General features: G+C 54.5%; 4 protein-coding genes across 4 annotated transcripts; 3 read left to right on the plus strand and 1 right to left on the minus strand.

The window, feature by feature from the left end:
* The first annotated feature begins 29 nt into the window (after positions 1–29).
* On the plus strand, positions 30–4,111 carry COCSUDRAFT_29643 (general substrate transporter). Its single transcript, XM_005646858.1, has 13 exons — positions 30–203; positions 377–405; positions 607–686; positions 801–903; positions 1,031–1,256; positions 1,376–1,441; positions 1,571–1,665; positions 1,774–1,944; positions 2,067–2,163; positions 2,352–2,530; positions 2,670–2,734; positions 2,842–2,981; positions 3,241–4,111. Exons 1-13 carry the CDS (start codon positions 86–88, stop codon positions 3,444–3,446), a joined length of 1,575 nt encoding a protein of 524 aa, XP_005646915.1. The 5' UTR covers positions 30–85; the 3' UTR covers positions 3,447–4,111.
* A 296-nt stretch (positions 4,112–4,407) lies between these two features.
* COCSUDRAFT_37026 (hypothetical protein) lies at positions 4,408–5,864 on the minus strand (the record flags this gene model as incomplete). The annotated part of the gene is made up of 7 exons (XM_005646859.1): positions 4,408–4,539; positions 4,644–4,755; positions 4,869–5,014; positions 5,184–5,301; positions 5,430–5,532; positions 5,642–5,720; positions 5,802–5,864. The coding sequence occupies 7 exons, from the start codon at positions 5,862–5,864 to the stop codon at positions 4,408–4,410; spliced, it is 753 nt and encodes a 250-aa protein (XP_005646916.1).
* Positions 5,865–6,196: 332 nt separating this feature from the next.
* Positions 6,197–12,089, plus strand: COCSUDRAFT_47856 (hypothetical protein; the record flags this gene model as incomplete). The annotated part of the gene is made up of 16 exons (XM_005646860.1): positions 6,197–6,470; positions 6,582–6,654; positions 6,767–6,846; positions 6,956–7,030; positions 7,150–7,353; positions 7,548–7,850; positions 7,975–8,112; positions 8,230–8,337; positions 8,567–8,767; positions 9,047–9,226; positions 9,411–9,597; positions 9,826–10,143; positions 10,447–10,679; positions 10,956–11,251; positions 11,383–11,458; positions 11,856–12,089. The coding sequence occupies exons 1-16, from the start codon at positions 6,429–6,431 to the stop codon at positions 12,087–12,089; spliced, it is 2,748 nt and encodes a 915-aa protein (XP_005646917.1). The 5' UTR covers positions 6,197–6,428.
* Positions 12,090–12,897: 808 nt separating this feature from the next.
* COCSUDRAFT_47857 (hypothetical protein) lies at positions 12,898–20,133 on the plus strand. The gene is made up of 15 exons (XM_005646861.1): positions 12,898–13,131; positions 13,367–13,559; positions 13,676–13,837; positions 13,941–14,206; positions 14,327–14,759; positions 14,927–15,138; positions 15,269–15,511; positions 15,704–15,928; positions 16,122–16,301; positions 17,417–17,564; positions 17,678–17,770; positions 17,881–18,015; positions 18,204–18,356; positions 18,612–18,811; positions 19,020–20,133. The coding sequence occupies exons 1-15, from the start codon at positions 12,937–12,939 to the stop codon at positions 19,359–19,361; spliced, it is 3,180 nt and encodes a 1,059-aa protein (XP_005646918.1). The 5' UTR covers positions 12,898–12,936; the 3' UTR covers positions 19,362–20,133.
* The last annotated feature ends 159 nt before the right edge of the window (positions 20,134–20,292 follow it).

Genomic DNA, 20,292 nt, shown 5'->3' on the forward strand with positions numbered 1-20,292 from the left:
AAATCTTGCCAGTTGCAATTATTGTGCCACTTCAATTGCAGAGGATCGAGGCTTGGTGCAGAGCCAAGATTTTGGGTGTTTCAAAATGGTGGAACCAGTGAAGGGCACAGTGCGCAAGGATTATGAGGGACGGAATACCGTGTACACTTTCCTTGTGGTCATCACCGCAGCGTTGACGGGCTTGCTGCTGGGCTACGATAATGGTGAGCTTGAAAAATACAAACAGCCATGAATATCTGAAGCCATATTTGCCACTCCGCGTCTTGTTTGGACAAGAGCCGGATCGCCATGCTTCAAGACGCCGATCACGTTGTTTAGTGGAAACAACCAAGCAGCGCTCCATTGTGTTGCTTGATCCACTTTCCTTTGTTTGCAGGAATCATGGGTGGCGTGGTCACTATGAGGGTAGGTCTCCTCACGACGTGACCTGTGATGTTAACGAGAGCGGCCCGTGTACTGTCTGCCAGCTGTACACTCAGTTTCGAAGCCATTGACAACCCCCATTGCCCTGCTATCCTCTTCAATCTTCTTCATGTGCTCTTGTCGTACACCACCTCGGGAGTTTGCGTTGCATGCTGATGGCCGTTGGGATGGTGGTGTCATCAGGACTTCCAGGACAAGTTTTTCCCAAGCGTTGCTAATCACGGTGACGGCGAGACAGGGGGCGCTTCCGATCCGTACTGCAAGTGAGAAAACTCCCAATGTCCTAAAGCATTTCTGTCAAGCGTGGAGGCACTATTCTAGGTCACCAGATCGGAAAGATCTGCTGCAGAGCTCACCTTACTGTGCTGTTTTTGCAGGTACAATGATCACATGCTGGAGCTCGTTGTCTCATGCCTGTACCTTGCGGCAATCGTGGGAGCCCTTGGCTCAGAAGTGACCTCCCGCAAGTACGGACGTAGGGTGAGGCACAATACTAAGCAACAATGTTTGGCGGCAACACAGCAACGCAGGCACATGTCCAAGAAAAGCAATCCCTGTCCCATCAGGGCCTGTCAGAGATGAGAGCCACTTCTTGTGGATGCATCAGGTGACGATGGTGATTTCTGGGATCTTCTTCACAGCTGGCGCCGTCCTGTTGGCCGCGGCAGTCAACATGGGAATGCTGGTGATTGGGCGCCTGGTCCTCGGACTGGGCGTCGGCGTGGGCACCACAGTGGGACCAGTCTATCTGTCCGAGATTGCGCCTCCCAAGCTGCGCGGCACGCTCAATGTCATCTTCCAGCTGCTCATCACCATCGGCATCCTGGCTGCAGGTGGGGACGGTGTACCAGAGTGTGAATTGTTTGGTGGCTCTATAAGATGGCTGTCCACGTTGGCATTGATCATGTTGTCTTGTAATCCTGTTTCTTGACCCGGCTGTTCTGCTTTGCAGGTCTGATCAACCTGGGAGCCCAGTACATCCACCCATGGGGCTGGCGGCTGTCGCTTGGCATTGCAGGTGCGTCACTCTTCATGCCTCCTTCACTGCTTGAAGGCACCCTGGATGATCTTTATTTTGGCGAGGCCTTGTCACATGTAGAAGAAGAATCATCAAGATGACCATGTATGATGCAAGCATGGTGTGCAGGTGTGCCTGGCATCATCATCTTCCTTGCAGGGCTTGTGCTGCCGGACTCCCCCAGCAGTCTTGCTGAGCGGGGTCGTTTTGACAAGGCTCGCCATGTAAGCAATTTACCATTTGTTGACTCCAGCTTATAGCAGCTGCTTTGCTATACAACTTATGCTCAAGTTTTGATGGACCTTAGACTGGCTTGATGCACCCCTTTGCAGGTCTTGGAGAGGTGTCGCGGCGTCCAGAATGTGGACATCGAGTACGAGGACATCATGGAGGCTGCTCGCCAGTCCAATCTGATCAAGTCCCCCTACTACAACATCTTGAAGAGGAAGTACCGGCCTCAGCTCATCATCGCCTGCATCTTCATGATCTTCCAGCAGTTTGACGTAAGTAGCCTGTCACTCCACGATAGTCATGAGCACCTAATGCGTGATTTGCTCCTTTGCTGTGTACTTCTGTTTGGAACGTTTCAGCCACCTTGATCTAATGATGTAGCGCTGTTGGGCAGGGCATCAATGCTATCATCTTCTATGCGCCAGTGCTCTTTGAGGGCATTGCCGGCGGCAGCACAGGCGCACTCCTCAACACTGTGGTCGTCAACCTGGGTGCGCAGAAGCATTCCAGCCCATTACATGTTCAATCCATTGTTGCTTGCATGTACTTATATGACATGCCTGTGCACAGAAGCATCCCAGCCCATGATATGTTCAAACGACTTTCGCATGCATGTACCAGTCTGATGAGTCAGAGGGACATGTTGAAGTTTCTGAGACCATGGTTTGCTGGTGCGCAGTGAACGTGTTTGCCACGTTTGGGGCCATTGCTTTTGTGGACAGGCTGGGCCGCAGGAATATGCTGCTGATTGCCTCAGTTCACATGTTTGTGACGCAAATCATTGTGGCCGGCCTGCTGGGTGCCGAGTTCGAGAAGTTCGGCTCCGGGCTGCCTCAGAGCATCTCCATTGCTATCCTTGTGGTATGTTTGCCCACCAATACCTCACTATCCTGCTTATTAATCAGGCACTGCATGCAGCGATGCTCGAAAAGGTGGCATGAGTCATTCTTGGCATAGATTCAAATATGCGTTTATGACATGGTTCGAATGTTTGCAGATCATTTGCATTTACATCTGCGGGCATGCCTATGGATGGGGCCCGATCGGTTGGCTGTACCCCTGGTGAGCTCGGCTCCTGACACCTTCCAATGCATCAGGCAGCCTGATTATCTGGTTTTCTCTGCGCCTGCAACACGCTTGCTTATTCTGTGGTGTGTTGTGCCGCGCAGCGAGATTCAGCCTCTTGAGACGCGCGCTGCCGGATCCGCCATCAACGTCTCCAGCAACATGCTCTTCACCTTTGTGATCGGCCAGAGCTTCACCACCATGCTTTGCTCCATGCGATATGGAGTCTTCCTTTTCTTTGCTGGTGAGATTCCTCCCTGTCCTGCCCATGCAGCACCACACAGCATGAAAAATTATACAAAATATGGGGCCAAATGTGCCTCCCACAAGTACGGAGGCTGGGATGGTTTGAGGTCATCATGTTATCCGTGCCAAAGTGCAAATTGCTGGGCAGCAGCTTGTCCATGATCCAAAGCCCAAGGACGGACCACACCCACCAAGCACTTAGACACCAAGACTCAGCATGAGGGTAAGGTGTGCATGAAACATGACATGATGCGCAGGGTGCCTGGTGATTGCTGGCCTCGTGGTGTACTTCTTCTTCCCTGAGACCACCGGCATCCCTGTGGAGACCACCCACACAGTGTTCCGCGACCACTGGTTCTGGCCAAAGGCTTACCCGGAGATCCTGACTGTGCACGAGGCCGACATTCCGCCACCCGCCAAGACCACAGCGCCCGCTGAGGACAGGGCCAATGCTAAAGTCTGAATGGGCAGCGAGGCCTTGCTGCATTTTGCACCTTTGTATAGAGGGGAATACGTAGCAACAGCTGAAAGAGGCTGCTCCTTGCTGAGGGGCCAAGAGGGCCGAGCAGTAGGCAAAGAGCTTGCTATCGTGCTGAAGGACACCTGCTGCTAGAGGATCCTTGCTGCCAACACTATCCTTCGAAGTATATTGCAGATCGTGATCTCTAAGCCACATAGAGAACTTTGAGGGATGTGGGATTTGAAGGAGGATTTTTGAAGTAAAGAAGAGGGATTTTGATGGACATGTGTACAGTGCCGGGCTTGGAGCACACATTATGTGCTCCGATCTGGTCAATGTTTTTGGAATGAGCCTGGGAGAGGGATGACTTGTACCCAAAACTGTCGTTCACCTACCCTTTAGCTGTCGGATTTTGAATGGCAAACAGTTTGATTCCATCGAACAAGCCGCTCTGTTAAAGGGACTGCGCCATCTTTGCCCTGCATGCTTGTATGTGTACAGCGAGCTGAACTTCTGTGGTCATATTTGCAATATCTGAATATTTATGAACGGCATGGTCTTGCCGCGCAATTTCATGTACAAGTGCGCAGGAGCATGCAAGTTTCCGCACCATCTCGCTTTGGCAATTTGTTTTGTCTCATGTGATTGTAAAGCGATGCTATACGTTCAGTTCTTTGGGTGCTTTTTGTCATTCGCATAATTCGCATCAATTGCATCATCGTGCATGCAACTGAGGAGCACTAGCAAGGCATGCTGAGCACCACGGTTGCCATAACGCTTGCTTTGCCAGCAACCAATCTTAGCGCATTCATCAGCATGCAGTCTTTGGATGTGTTTGTATTAAGAGAACTGGCACCCTCTGGCACCACAAGCATGCTCAGTGTGCTGAGCATTGCTCTGCAGCCAAATGGGCACACATTGTTCATAATGGGTACGTGTGGAGCGCCAAATACACTATGACTCATCACACAATACGCTCGATTTCTCGCGCATAGGTGAGTGCATTGTCGATTAGCTCCACAGGCTGATGGTTGGTGGTTGTCTTCTCCTGGCCACCCTGGAAATGGATGGACCCATCTCGCACATCCCAATTTCTCTGCGAGCGCATCACAGAAAATGATCTGCATAGTCACGTGCGCAATTGAAGCTTCATGCTCGCGATCAGCACAACACAGGCACCAGGATGTCTTTGTGGTTCACCTGTGCGGCATACTCTGCTGCCTCGTTGTCGGACTTGAACAGCATGAGCTTCTTCGCATCGCTGAGGGACAGGGTGTTATATGCGCGCTCGCTGCAGTCTGCAATCTCATCCCTGGGGCAACACACCAGCCCATGATCATGGGCTGCACCAAGTCTGAGGACTCATTAAGCGGGCACAGATGGAAGAGCAGCTTGCCCAATGCTTCAGCGGTGAGTAGCACAGACCTGACTGTGGAGAGGAGCTTCTCCATGAAGTAGCCATAAGAGAGGTCTGGCAGGTTTGGCCGTGCATCCAGCACCTTGTTGTAAGCCCCCTCCATTAACCACTGCTCAAGCTGCACCACATGAGAGATGCCCTGGCTCTGCAAAGCCTGCACCCCATCCCACCCACATACACTTTTCCGCGACAGCCCTTCCAGCCAGTTGTTTCACAATGAGGCAAAAAAAGTCTTTGCATAATGGGCCTCTCCACAAGAAACAGATGTGTTTGTGATGTGCAGCACAGACATGGTGTGGCAGCATGCGCAGCAGTATACTGACCTGAGGAGACAGCAGCTCCAGCTCTGTGTGAAATTCGGCAATGCGATTCTGCACAAGCAGCCTCAGCAGATCCAGCCCCACAATCAGATTCTCCTGCTGGGATGGAGGCAGCAATGCTCTGCAAGAGGCATCACACGGCTTGAGTCAAACAGTTGATGCCAAGGATATGACACTATCTTTGCATTGTTCACTTTCAAGTATATTGCAGGTTCCTCGATGTGCAATCATTTGGTACTGTTTCCTTACCTCGTGTCAGTGTAATATGTCTTCAATTGCAGATAGTTGCGCTCAAACGCAGCCTCATCTTGCAGCTTCACACTCAAAGACACTGCCTGCTCCAGGACGTCACCTGAAACCCGAAATGCACATCAACCGAAGCGATATTCGGTGTGCTCGAACCGCTTGTAAGTAATGCATTGAAACATTTTCTCTCTGTTTAGGGATGAAGCAGTACTCACGAGCTACGAGCAATTCCTTCTGTGCCGTGGGAGTCTGCTGCAGGAGGGGCGGCAACGCCGGGAGCTCTGTCAACTTCAACTGCACGGACGTGCACAGCGCATAATTGCAAGACATTCGGAACGTAATGAAACATCGATGCAGACAAACACAAACAATCACCTTCAGGGTGTTCAGAATGCGTGTTGCAGTAGAAAGATCATTCCTGCTGACAGCTCCCTGCATCACAAAGCAACATTTTGTACCCAAAGCTCCACTTGTCATTGATTGGACCGCGAAACAAAGAGAACAGAACGAAATCCACTCGCCTTTAGTTGATCTAAAAGTTTTGATGTATCACTCAGAACCGCCATTGTTTCTTGACTTGCGCGGATGAATGTGAAAAGGAGTCACCAATCGATTGCAAAATTCCCTGATTCACGAAAAAAAATACAGTTAGACGACCAGACGCAGGTCAAGGTCAGCTAAAGCTCGGCACGTGCGCATGCAGACCTCATCGTTTCCTCCAACATAAGGCAGCATAAGGAACATTTCTCTCTAAATGATTGTTTAAATGTGGACTTGTAGATAGCAGTACGGTTTCTATACTTCGGTGCTCGCGACGAATTGCGTCAGAAACGATCCAGATTTCTGACAGGTTTATAAAGTTTAAGCCTTATGAACGCGTGGCACTTGCTTGAAGTCATCTGAAAAATACATCAACATGTGACAGATCTATTCACACAAACCAGAGGTTGTACCAGTCCTTTACAACCCGTTCCTGATACTCGGAGCGGCTGTCCTTTCGTGATGGAGAGATTTTCTAGCACCGACAATGATCTAATCGAACAGGTGTTGAGAAAATTGAATTCACTCTGTGTGGTGCATTTGCCTTGAAGATGTGGTACTCTGGGACTGTCGTTGACTTATTGTAAATCTGATCACCATTGGCTGCGGAAACAGGTGCCGCACTATACTGTGGCTATACTTGATGACGGTTCATTCGAAAGGCTTCGGCTCATCGTCGAATTGCCTGGTATGCTATGACCCCATCATTGATATTGCTACGGAAGGTCTCGACTGTTGAGTCACCTCTTTTCTAAAACAGCACTTGGATTTCCATTTATCAATCTGCTGTGAGATCGCAGGTGTGGAGAGCTCAGCCGGCTTACACGTTGAGATCGAAGGCAGCAGGGCATTTGTCCACCTACCGGGCAAATACCGCCTGGTGAGAAATGCATCCTTGCACTTACACTCCTATCTCCTGGCAATCATTACCAATAAATCCACTGTTGCTAGGAAACAACCTCAACATCATTTATCGCACTGCCTGCCAGGATGTGCCTCTGGGGGTCACCGTCGCAGACACTGCCATCACGTTGAAGTTTGTGAAGAACCGGCAGTACCTGAAGGTGAAGCCACTCTTCCGAGCACTCTGCATCAATCCTCGCTTGGCACTGCACTGTTATCATGGCACTCGTTTGCGTTGTAAAAAGTCATTCGACGCCTGTCATGTGCGGTGGCGTCACAGGCGGAGTACAAGGTGTTGGAACGGAGTGTCCCGGCCCCAAGCGCGGCGCCCCAAAGGCCCAAGCCTCCGCGGACGCCGTCGCCTCCTTTGACACATGCTCAGTCCGGCGATGCGTGCTCCCCGAGAACCACCCCCAATGGCCTGCACAACTCTTTCATGGCTGACGCTGTGAAGCTGCGCGATGCTTGGAGGTCCAACGCTCAGGTCAGCAGCGCTTGCTCCCTCCCTGAGGCGCTCCCGCGCTGTTTGGACAATAAACAGCAACAGCAAACAAACAGTAGAAACTTCTGCAAGCTCATGACTGCTCAGTACTCATGGTGCAGACAGCTGGAGCTCAGAGAGATGTGTTGAGGGATGAGGGGAGCTTTACGAGTGACACGTGTGGCTGGTGGTGCCAGGGTTCGAAAAGCCATAATGGGCCAGGGGCAGCCAAGCACAGCGGCCGCGCACGGCCGTCGGCGAGGTCTGGCAACGATGGGGCTGCGGAGCAAGAGGAGCCTAGGCTGAACGGGCACAAGACTCCGCAGGCGAACGGCTGGCAGCGTGGGTTCCTGAACCGGACCTCCTCCAGCAATGGCGACGAGGCCGATGGCTCTGGCGCAGCCGCCAGATACGCGGTGCCAAAACACAGCCAGGCCCACAGCAGCGGGGACAGCAGCAGTGAGCAATGGGAGCCAGACGGACCTTCTGCAGCAGACCAGGTGCTGCCGAGCTCACGATGAATTCCTTGCAGTGAAGCTTCTACCACGACTTATCGGTACAGAGCATTGGAGGAAACTCTGCCGGAAAGAATGCCCTTGTTCTTACAGATATGTGCTGATGCAGGAAGAAGCACGACCTGGCCGTGAAGATGCTGGCAGCAATCTGTACGAGACTGCCAAGCTGTTGTCAAATCGGGAGGCCGCAGCGGAGTGCATCAGCAAGGCAGAGGAGGCCTTGGCAGGAGCAGACTTTGACAAGGCGGTGCGGCTCCGAGAAATATTTTTGCACTGTGTGAAGGAGCTGTGCATGGGAAACAATTTGCACTGCCGCCACCCAGTCCTTGCTAGACAAGCTTTGAATCTTGTGCATGGCGTGCAGGAGAGGCTATTCCAGAAGGCTGAGCGGCTGGCGCCCGACTTGTATTCGGACGTGACGCAGACAGTGGAGCAGGAGAGGATAGCTCACGAAGCCCAGAAAGCGGCAAAGGTGCTCAGTCTTATCTTGCTCTGACAGGCGTATTGGACACACTGCATGCTGCTTTCTGTGTCACCTTTGTACATCTCCAGCCCTCAATTCAGCATAGCTCGAGAGATGCAGGCATTAATCTGCAAACACTTTGCAGGTCGACACAGCAAGTGCATTTTCTTCAGTTGAGTTGATTTTGCTTTGCAAGGGCAGCTGTCAAAGTTACTTGCACGGTCATTGACTTGTGCAGAAGAGGGAGGAGCGCGAAGCAGCGAAGAGGAGGAAGCGGGAGGAAGAACGGAGGAAGAAAGAGGAGCAGCAGAAGAGGCAGATGGAGGAGCAGCAGCAGGAGAGGGCGCAGGAGGAGCTGAGGAGGCGGCTGTCAGAGGAGCAGAAGAGGAAGGCGGACGCTGCGCGCGCAGCAGCCGCAGAGGAGGCAGCTCGCCGGCAGGTGATGAACAGCACCATCCACTGTCAAGCTCAGTGCCACAGAATCTTTGCGCCATAAGGGGTGCATTAGTGCTAGGCCTGCTGTTAAGGGGCAATGCAGCACAAGTGGTGTCCGTTGTCTTGCAGTGTGACTTGCTGTGGAAGCGTTGACGCGCTATCAAGGTGCATTGGTGCTCCTTACATGTAAGACCCAGCAAATGTTGAGTAATAATGCCCTGTTGAGCCTGGTCCGTTTTTAGCCTGGAAAAGGCTATACTGAGGCTTTCTGGGTTGTGGGCAGGGGAGGACATCGTCCAGGGGGGAGTCAGAGGATGACGAGGACCCCATCTATGAGGAGGACTACAACTGGGGCTACCTCCAGTTCGGCTACTACTTCAAGGTTTGCATCAGCATTCTGTACGCGCTCCTCGGCTACGTGCTGTGCAGGCTTGGAGCACCTGGGGCCGTCTACTGGATGCAGGTGATCCAGCCTTGCCTCCTACTCAATTGCACAGGCAAGATATTCAGCAAGAGTACAGATCTGCTCACCTCTGACACTCCGCATTTCTATCCTAGACCTTTGCTGAATTATTCCTGCTATGGATCATCACCAAGGGACCAAGTGTACTCAGATCTGACATTCGGCGGGCATGATGTTGATGCAGAAAAAGCGCCATGGCAGCAGACGGCAGCGCACTAGCATCGGATGCCTGGTTCTTGGTGCCTGGGCGCTGGCCATCTACACACTGTTCGCATACGGCCCCTTCTGCTTGCGGTGCATCTGGAGTTGCTGGTGCTTCATTTTCTGGCGACCGCCCCTCACGGCCGCCATCATCGAGACCTGCATATTTGGTGAGCGTACGCATCCCTGCACCTGCTTCTGCCTCACAGAGCCTGCCATTCAATACCATGCAGAAGCCAGAGCTCGGGCCATCACTGCCATCATTACCTGTCTGGCCTGAAGGCCTACGCTAGGATGTATGGAGCCGTGGCAAATTCATGTGGAAAAGAACAGAGGGGTGCTTTGTGCGCACAGCTCAGGGCGACGTGGTCATTATTTTATTTTGTGCGTGCTTGCAGGGCTGCTGTGCTGCATCATGCCGGGATTGTCATCGCTGATAGGGGTGCCGATGATGTGGCACTGGGTGGGCGGCGGCTTCTCGGCGATGCACGGCACCGTGGCCTGTTTCCTCTTCGTGGTCCACGTGGACGGCTGGCTGGAGGGAACTCCCCCGCTCGTGCGCAAATTCTCCTTCGCATACAGGCTGGCTAGCCCGCTGTTGTACGCGCGCGCGGTGCTGTCCCTGCGCGGCTGGCTCGAGCTGCTGGTCTTCTTGGGGATTGATGCCTGGGTCTACAGTGCCTTCACCAGTCCCAGCAGCGCCGATGACGACACCGGTGCGTCCTGCTGCCAAATTTGTCACCACTGCAGCTATGTGTTCTCTCAGCAGGTTGCCCTGCAGCAGTCAGCAGCACGGTGATGCTGGGGCAAAGCCTTATGGAACCTCGACTACTACCCACTTGGAGGAATTCTTCTTGTTCGAAATGTATAAGCCGAGCCAGGACTGTCTTCCAGCATTCCTGCTGTGCATGCCTTGCTTTGCATGTATAGAGAGGGTCAATTTTCACAGGCCACCTGAGGCCTTGAGGTCCAACACATCACATGCTGATTGCGAAGGATGTGGTGTCTGGGGCGCGCAGGCATGGCGGCCGGGTCGGAGTCGTGCAGGCCGGAGGCGGTGCCCAAGGGGGCGGCCCCAGAGGTGGCGCGCGTGCTGCAGGCGTCCAGCTGGTATGCTGTGCTGGATGTGGCGCAGAGCGCGAGCACTGAGGAAGTCCGCAAGGCCCACAAGGCCAAGTCCCTGGTCACCCACCCCGACAAGCTCGGAGCCCAGAACAGCGGCGCCCACGAGGCCTCCGTCCGCGTCAATACGGTGCGCCCCGCCGACGCATCTTGATTGAGCTGCCTTGGCTTCTACTTTACTCTGCCTACAGAGCGTGGTCCTTCACAGGAATTGCCCTCTTTGCCGCCTATGCACTCTTGGCGTGTAGCACCTGCCATGTGGGATGCGTGAACTGTGAATTCCTTTGCGCCATTCTGCCAGTCTGCGATGTCTGCAGGCATACTGCGTGAGTGTCCATGCGTTTAGATTTACCAAGCGTCAGAGGCAAAGTGAGGGAGTGCGGATGTATGTGGCGTGTGGCACCAGGCGCGGGACGTGTTGGCGGATGCACAGAAGCGAGCGGCGTACGATGCAGAGCTGCGCGCGACGGCTGCGGCCTCGCTGAGGAATGCACCGCCGCCGCAGTCGCCCCCGGGGCACAGCAGCGGCGACGCCCCGGGCTTCTTTACCGAATTCAGCGGCCGCCGGGAGCCCTGCGGCCGCGCGTCAGAGCACAGCCACGACTGCGTCTGCATGCCCTGCAAGGCCTGCTCCCAGTGGCACCACGTCTATGTGACCACCCGCGCGCGCACGTCCGCCTACTGGTGCAACTCCTGCAGCAGGTACCGCGCCCGCCCAGTCGGATGACTGTCGCTTGCCATGAAATGTCCCTGCTTGACTGGTACCATCTCTGGATTTGGGAGGCTTCAGATTGTACTCAGACCTGCTATATTCATTGTTCTGACTCATGCAGGTCTCACCCCGGCATCAACAAGCACGTTTGGAAGGAGACCACCTCTGCAGGCTTCTTCAGCACAGGCACCACAAAGGTGACCCACTTTTTTCTCGTGCACACTTCTTTCACCTTAAGTGCACTGCAAACAAATCTGCATGTGCCCTCCCTGCTGCCATGACAGCCAGCAGTGCCTTCTGCCTTTGCCCGGAAACCTCCACATTTTTGAGCTTTAGCATTTTTAAGCTGTGGCCCCGGCTGGCGGGGGCCGTATATATACTGAGCACCGTGCCCACGGTTGATTGGGTGTTGCTTCGATTTGGCGAGTCTATCAAGGGGTAGGATTTTGGCAGCCTTTCACTGCAGCTTGTCTGCAGACGCACCTTGCCTCTTGGCAGGAAAAGCGTGTAATAATGATGATGATGATGATGATGATGATGATGATGGTGGTAGCTGACTGATGATGATGTAGCTGACTGATGAGTGTGGCACAGGTGTATCTGTACGCGCTAGGGCTGACACTGGACATCACAGACATCACGGACAGCTGCGAGTTCTGGAGCTGGCTGGCGCGCAAAGCCACCGGCCCCAGTTGCCTTAGCGCGCTGAAGTTCCAGGGCGAGCTGCCCATTCGCGAGGAGTGCTTCGCTGCTTACAGGCAGCAGGAGGCCCCCGCCGACCCCCGCCGCAGCAACAACAAGCGCAAGGGCGGCCGCAGGAGGCGCTGAGCCCCTCTGCCTGTCCTGCGCATTTCTCCCCTCTTGTATGTTGTCTTTCTTTGCAAGCTGTGACGTTTTGCTCTGCATGGTTAGCCAACCGGCTTGGTAGGCAGCTTGAGATCATGTGTGCTATGGGGCAATTTTCTGTGTGTCCCACGAGCTGCATGGGTGGTCCAGATTGGTGAGTGGGATGCATTTCCTGCGTTGGGACCCAAATGATTTGCGGCATTTGTAGACGTCTTTTGTCAACAGTGCCGTTGTATGCAATTGTGCTGCAGCTGTATCACATGTGTAGACTTTATCATGATGTAGCCGCATGCTTGGGCAGTCTAGATGATCAGTGGTAATCTCCACTTGCCATTTGCTTGGGAGTGCTGTCAGGGATGGTGGTACACTTGGGTGATGGATGCTAAACTTTCTTTGGAGAACGCCAAATTGCGCAAGTAACTGTCCCTTGTGACATTTTGTGGACTGAAGTCCTGATGGGCAAGAAGTAGTGGAATATATGTAATAGCACCGCGAAGGGCTTACCAACAATGTGCACCATTTGCTTGTGAAATATTTGAAGCCAATTCCCATTCTCCTGTAGGCCACTTGCATGTAGACATGGATGATACGGATCACGGTCAACTACGGGTTTGCACCACGTCCTCAGTGAGAAGTCCAAACTCTGCTCATTATCCATTCCAGGATACATCTTGCCTCAAAAACGATAAATGCTGCTTATCGAGATATCAGCGTCGTCCCATCAGCAGTCGGCAGGCCCTTTGTCCCGGGATTTCCAAAATCCCTGGCAAAGTTGGGATTGGCGCAGGAGAAGAGAACCTCCGCTGGAACGCGGCCTTGTGCCGGGTGAATGACACCAGTGATGCACAGGGTTGCAATGTCAAGAAGGCTGAATCCTCACGCGCCTGTGTTCGTGCCTCGGAGCTCTGTGCCAAATACCCATGTCACGAAATTTGCCCTTGGAGGGGCGGAGCAGAATCATCCGTGGGCGTCATGTGATCAAAACAACGAGTCGAAGGAATTGTTTGAGATTCTCCCAGACGAGGTGGGTCGAGACCTACTGTTTGCCTGGCACTTGAAGATTCTTCTATGTGGTCTGGCCTGGATCTAAACGAGTCAATTCATTCCGTGTAATCCTCTGAATGTCTTTACCTGAGTGGAAGTGAAACCATCATGCAACCAGGTCGGTGAGACTCCGAGAAACTGGGTTTGATCCCCATCACTTGGCGAGCACTGTAGGACATTGTGCGCTGACCTGGGGTTATGTGTGCTATGTGCAGATTTTGACCACCATTCTCCTCAGGCTTGATGATCCCACCGATGTGGCCGCGACGGCCAGCACCTGCAGTCGCCTGCGCTCTCTGTCTGGAGCAGCCCCACTCCGTCTGCGAGTGGGCCCCAAGCGCTTCATTGAGGAAGGGACCAGGGATAAGCTGCGCTCCTTCATACTTGGCCTGAGCCGCACTTTCCGAGGTGATCTCTGCTTTTATAAGTCAACAGCACTGTCCAGCATTGTGAATGCGTTCTACGAGCATTGTGAAAAGTCTGTATGTGAGTGCCTTCCTCCGAGAGTTGTTGTGCCCTAGCAGGTATCCGGGAGCTGAATCTGCGGGGGCTGCCTGTTGAGCTGGATGATCTGATGCTGGTGGTCCAGCATCTGCCAAGTCTGTGTGTCATCCACCTCTCCGGTGCACAGAAGCTGCCTCCCAGTGTCTCTGCTCTCTTCTCAACCTCACCTGGGCAGGCCCAAGGTGAGAGCATCTGCAACTGCGTGAAATGTTCAATCGCATCCTGTACCATGCTCACCCAACTGACGGGCACAAGTGCTCAAAGTACTGGTTTCTGTGTTTGCAGCGAGCAGCTCTGGCCAGATACAGGCAGCGAGCCTGGCGCGCTGCTTTCAGCTGACCAGCGAGGCGCTGTCGGACGCCCTGAGGGCAGCAGCCTGCCCACTGTCGCGCCTGAGGACGATTGCCTTGTCCCACCTGGACCTGGCCTCCTGGCCGCCTGCCTCCCCTGTCGTAGACTTGACGGAGCCTCAGGATGAGCACGCTTCAGCAACCCAGCCACTGCATGCACGCCAACCGCTCGACTGCTTTCCCCCAATTGGCCGCCTGCAGGTGTGCTCTGCTTGATGTCCAGACCCAGTTTTCCCACCTCCATTTACGGTGTTCTGGTGCGTGGTGATGCTTGCGGTCAAACGTGTGTAGCTCACTACACGCATGCTGCCTGCTGCGCAGATCCTCAGCCTGCACAACTGCGCCAAGATCAGCGCGTCGGGTCTGGCGGCGCTTGGGCGGGCCTGCCCACAGCTGCGCATGCTGCTTCTGGGCGGCTGCACGCTGGCGCCCTGCCTCCCGCCGGCGCCGGCCGCCGCGCACCCCCCGGCCGGCCCCGAGGACCCCCCTATGCCGGCGGCCACCGGTCCCCTACGCGTGATTGGTGTCGTGGAGCAGGGGCAGTACATAGCGGGCGGCGCACAGAGCGGCCTGCAGATGCTGCGCGAGGCGGTGGAGGGCGGCGGCGCCGGCTGGGCCGGGGGTGCGGCCAGCGCGGGTTCAGTGGCGCTGCTGTGGGGCCTCGTGTGCGCCCTGCCCCGCCTGCGCGTCCTGGAGCTCACCCACTTCTCTGCGGCCGTCGTCGACGGCGTGCGCGCCCTGCTCTCCCCTTCCGGTGAGGCGTACCCCCGCTGTATCTGCTACTTTGCAAGAAATTTTAGGGGCACAGAAGTAAGAGAGCCATTGCTTTTTGGCGTCCACGTGACAATCCTGGTCATCCTGCGTCAAGTGAACAGAAATGAAGGAAACATCCTTGAAAATATGCCTGTCTTCTTGATGCAGCTTCACCGGCGCTGGAGGTGTGGGACTTGTGCCGGCCTCAGTCGATCCAGGCAGCGCAGTGCTTCTTGAGGGAGGAGCAGCAGAGCGCCGAGGGGCGGGGAATGGCCGGGGATGTCGCCCTGGCCCTCCAGGAGGCTGTCAACTGCAGCTCCATCGCTCGTCAGACCCCACTGCATGCCGCTGCGGAGGCGGGCAATGCTGTCATGGTCAAGGTGCGTGCAGCCTTCACACATATTGCTGTCACATGGACAGAGGACCTCGTGGAACTCTGGCTGGGATTGTTCAAGGCATCAATGGATATTAATTACTGGAGTACCAAGTGTATTCTTACTTGGGGTTCAGGCGTTATTGAGCTTGGGAGCAGCTGTGGATCCGCGCGACCGTAGTGGCAGCACACCCCTGAGCGTAACTGCAGAGGAGGCCGGCCGCACTGGCGCAGCCGCTGCTCTGCTGGCAGCTGGGGCGGATGTGAGGGCGAAGAATGCTGCAGGAGAGGCTCCCATGTACATTGCCAGCCTGCGTGGGCACGCTGCAGTGGTGCAGGTGCTGCTGCAGTTCCACGAGCGCCATGGCATCTCCTGGACGGTGCGCCCACATCATCATACAGCCTGCTTCTTTTTGCAAGCAAATGTCTGCATCGCAGCCCATTATGCATTGCTGTAGAGCCTAGACTGTCAGAACCATGTCGGATCGCAGTCTTTTAGGAGCAAGAAACCTTTTATGAAATAGGGGTGGTCAGGGTGTTGGGACTGACAGTGGTGTGTGGCGGGTGATCAGGAGCCGGAGCTGTATGGGGACGGCTGGACGCCGCTGATGGCAGCGGCGGTGGCGGGGCGGCAGCACATTGCAATGGTGCTGTTGCAGAGGGCTGGCGCCTCCGCCACCGACCTGGTGCAGGCCGCCAACCGCTACGGCCTAACTGCCGCCCACATCGCCGCGCGCAGCGGCAACGTCCCCCTCCTGCGCTCCCTCCTGGAAGCTGGCGGCGGCTCCATTGCCAAGGCATGCTGCTTCCCCTTGCCCTGTCATATCATCTTTGCAGCTGTGCTCCTCCCCGCACACAACATGGTGCAGCAGTGGGCTATATCGTTCATGGAGTGGTGTCTGGCGGGTTGGTCTTGTCAGGGATAGTCAAGGTGGTGCTTGAAGACAGCAGTCAGCGGCTTGTAAAGGTGTGGGTGGGGTGTGTGGGCAGGCGCAAGACGGCAGCGGAGAGACGCCCATCGACGTGGCCAAGCGCTACAAGAACGTGTGCGCGGCCAAGCTGCTGAGCGACGCCATGCACTTCCCTTCCCTGCGCGGCGACCATGACTGCGGCAGCCGCGCCCGCAACCCAGCCTCGGGGCCGCCGGCGCGCGCCCAGCAACCGCACCTCGTCTGATACCTTTCTATGTGTGTAGTGCAATCGCTGTGTCAAATGATTTTGACGTCGAGGCTGCCGTCAAGGACTCCTCGGACACTGTGCGCGAAAGCCTGTTGTTGCCGCAACTTGTATGATTATGGTATATACCACTCCAAGTTGGCATGCTGCCAGTCAGTTGCCGTAATGAGGTTTGTACCCTCACGGTATTAATTTTCAATGTTTGCAGATAGCAGTCGCTGTTGCTGGCCTATCCGTCTAAGGGTTTTCAAACTAAATTAGAAGTTGCAACTTATCAAGCTGTTTGAAGGCTTCAACTTGGCTTCAGCTTCAGTTGCAACTTGGAAGCTGCTTACAATTCATAGCTTGGAGTCTGCTGATTAGCACTATCATTCCACATTTTAAGTTCTGGCCTTGCCTGAAGTATAATGAATAATAAGGAATTCAAAACTTTCTTCAGAAGTATGGAACATGCATGAAAGAAGCAAGCAACAATGGAGGCTTAGGGCAGCTCAAAATTTGAGCCTCAAACCCTCCGCTTCCAGGGGTCATTTTCCTAGCTGGAGCCACGTGATTGCCCCATGTGACCATGGAGAGCCAAAGATCTCGGCACCTCACCACTTGGTGGCTTGTTGCAGCTGCTGAACTCCCAACACGACACAAAACAATGCATGTCGATTTGCTGCGTTTGTAACTGCCCTTCCTGCTCTGAGATTGGTTGACAGGACGGCGGCGCGCACTGCCTCGGACGGTTTACGTACCTCCGTTTCGTGACGGTACTTTATCAGAGAGCGACATTCCTGAGCAATACACTACCTTTCAAGGTCGGTTTCTGTTCGGCGTTGCTGGTACCACGTGAATCGCACCGTTGAGTCGCGTTTGGGCCGCCCCAAAAAGATGGCTGAGCCACCAACATATTACGACAGTGACCTCACTTTACAGTACTCCCTTTCGACTCGGCAAAAGCTTGGAGAGGTAAGCAATGAGCCTTCTGCGCATGCCCATCAATTCGTTGTTCTGTCACTGCTGCCTGCGTGGCTAAAACGCCATGCAGTCCCTATGAGACTGGCACCATTCCCTGACACCCCTTTGAATGGACATACTGAAGTCACGATGGTGCTGGCGCGTAGGATGTCTTCTTCGACAGTGGGGTTGATGATGGAAACTTGAGAATGCTTGGGGTGTGTGACGGTCACTATGGCAAGGGTGCAGCAGCCTATGTCTCCTCATCTTTCTTCACAGAACTCCAACAAAGGCTGTCAATGGACTGTCATGCTGGTAAGCCTGGCCCTCGAACCTCCATGGCTTTATGATTAAAGAGCTCTAGCATTGGGTAATCTGCATTATCAGAGAACACACACTCGTTTGAAACTGGTTGCTGCTCTCCGCAGATAGAGACAGCGCAGCTGCTGAGCTCAGAGAGGCGGTGACAGGAACATTTGTGACGCTTGCTGAGCGATTTGAGCGCTCTAAGAAGATTTCAGGTGAGGGCACTCTACAACTGCATACCCTGGCTAAGCGATGGAGACTTGATCACGCCCACACTAGAATGCATTGTGATGGATGTCTAAGTACGTGCATATGGCTACTGTAGGCACTACCCTCACCGTGGCAATCCTTACTGGAGACCTTTTGACGGTCGCCAACATTGGCGACTGCAAGGCTTTCCTCGACACCGGCCGTGAGATTGTGGAGCTGACAAGCAGCCACCGCATTGAGGAGAATGCAGGTCAGCAATTTGACTCTACTGACACTGTCTCCTCCCACTTGGTCCTATTGTGTTGATGCAAGCGCTCTCCTGATACGGTAACTCTAATCCCAGGTGACACACATTTGTGCATGGGAATGCACGACCAAATGGGTCCCTGGAGCTGGTGAGATTTGGGCAGCTTTCTGACTTTGCATTGTCACTGACAGGGGAGCAGAGGCGGCTGCAGATGGCGGGAGCTCTGGTGGGGCGCAGCTGCGCGGCCTTGAATGGCCCCACAGCGGAGGGCGAGAAGGGCATCGGGAAACTGAGGGTGTGGGCCAAAAGCGGGCTGGGGGGACTGCGCGTTGGGCGCGCCATAGGTGAGCACCTTTTCCCTACATAAAACAGCTGTGATGGGGCCAAGATTACATGCCAAAGTTTCGTTGAGAACAGCACAGGGTTTATATGAATACCGATGTGCAAGTTTTGTTGCGCAAAATTGTGGGAGCACTGCGGAGCTTCGCAGTGGGTGTCACTATGCAGAAGTCCTGCCAAGGTACCAGGCTTGTATCCCTGGACCCTCAATCTTGAAGGTGCATGGGCTGGCGTTGACAGAAATGTGTCATTGTGCGCAGGCAATGCGGAGATTGGGCGGTGTATTGTACCGCACCCACACATACGCCAGATTGTTGTCCCGGCAGCGGGCGCGCGCTTGATTCTAGGCAGCGACGGATTGTGGGACCCCCTGGCCACCAGCAAGGTCTTCTCGCTGTGCCAGAAGCTGCCCCTGCAGGCCGCAGCGCGGTGCCTCTGCAACGCCGCCTACAGAGCGCAGGTGTGCCTGGCTTCTACTGACAACAACACACGTGCACACTGCCTGACATCCATTCTTGTGTGCCTTGGGTGCTGTCTTGACCTGCCCCATGTTGTGGCATTGTCATATGCAAACCTGGCATGGGCAGGCCTTCTCGTTGCCACGTGAGTGTGTGTGACCTCTCAATGGGACATGGCTGAACAGAGGGTGTGCTGCGGTGTGCGTGCAGGGGAGTGACATGAAGGACGATGTGTCGGTGATCGTCGCGGACATGCTCCCGGGCTCCGGCGCGCAGGACTGGCCGGCCGTGCGAGCCTCCCTCGCGACAGGGCCCAAGCGGTGGCTGCCCGCCTGCATGGCGCGCCCGGCCGTCAAAGACGCCGGGGCCGACTCCTGCGCAGAGCTGACAGTGGTGGCTGATGTGGACACGTGGGCGGAGTATGCTGCTCGCTGCGAGGCGTCCGCGCGCAAGGCGCTGACTCGCGATGACTCAGCCATGCAGAACCTGGACAAGCAGCACAAGGCGCAGCAGGCGGACGCGCTGCCAGCGAGCCATGCTGTCATCAGCTAGAATAAATTACCTTGAAGGCTTTAGCAGTATCGTTCAGAGTGTCATCTTGGCATCTGTGTAAATTGACTTGTACATTCATTCTCCGCACGTAGGCGTGTGGAAAGACAAGCAGGCTCTCATTGATGATTGTCATCGATGGGAGCCCCTTGTGGTCAGAGCTGTGCCACAGCAGAGCTAGGCAGGGAGGTCTTCTCACCAGATTGATATGGGAGCAATGGCATTGCTGGAACATGCTATGCCATTCTGTCTGAGGTCAGGAAGCTGAGAGGCGTAGGGACAGCATGCCATTTTCTGTTGTGGCATGGTGACTAAGACACTCTTTCAGTGATTCAGGCTTACTTCAGGAACGTTCAGAGGATCATGGACAGTGGTTGTCCAGGACCATGCAGTAGGCACCGAAAGCCGGCTTAAGGTGTCGGACTGCGCACTAACCTAGACCCCACAGATTGGGCATGATGGGAAGACTTAAGGGCAGGGTGGCTTTGCTCCTCAGGAGATGCTCTTGAGGGGCTGTAGTCCCCATGTGGGGCATCATTGTTTATATTTGTTTATAGGATATTTCATTGTTCAGCAGCCCGAGAGCTTTGTCACCTTCAAAGCTCCAGCTGTTGATGCTTGGGATTTTGGGCCCCATTTGAGCCGAGCACCAAGCAATAAGCCAGGTGTAAGTGTCATTTTCAAAATGCCTTATTTGTTCAGAGCATGAACGCACAACCTCATGTACTGGGTTGATGAGGTGTGTGTCTGCAGTTATGTAATTGTTGGGCACTCCAATCATTATTATACCTCCATCCATGGATTGTTATTGCAAGCAGTTCTCCTGCAGCACAGCAGCATGCAAAGTAAGCAGCATAGCTTCATGATGATTACCCTGCACTCGTTGCTATGATGTGGCGGGTGTTCCTGCTGTAAGTTGCATCCTGAACCTCAC

The sequence above is a fragment of the Coccomyxa subellipsoidea genome (genome assembly GCF_000258705.1).
Source record: "Coccomyxa subellipsoidea C-169, whole genome shotgun sequence".
NCBI lineage: Eukaryota > Viridiplantae > Chlorophyta > Trebouxiophyceae > Coccomyxaceae > Coccomyxa > Coccomyxa subellipsoidea.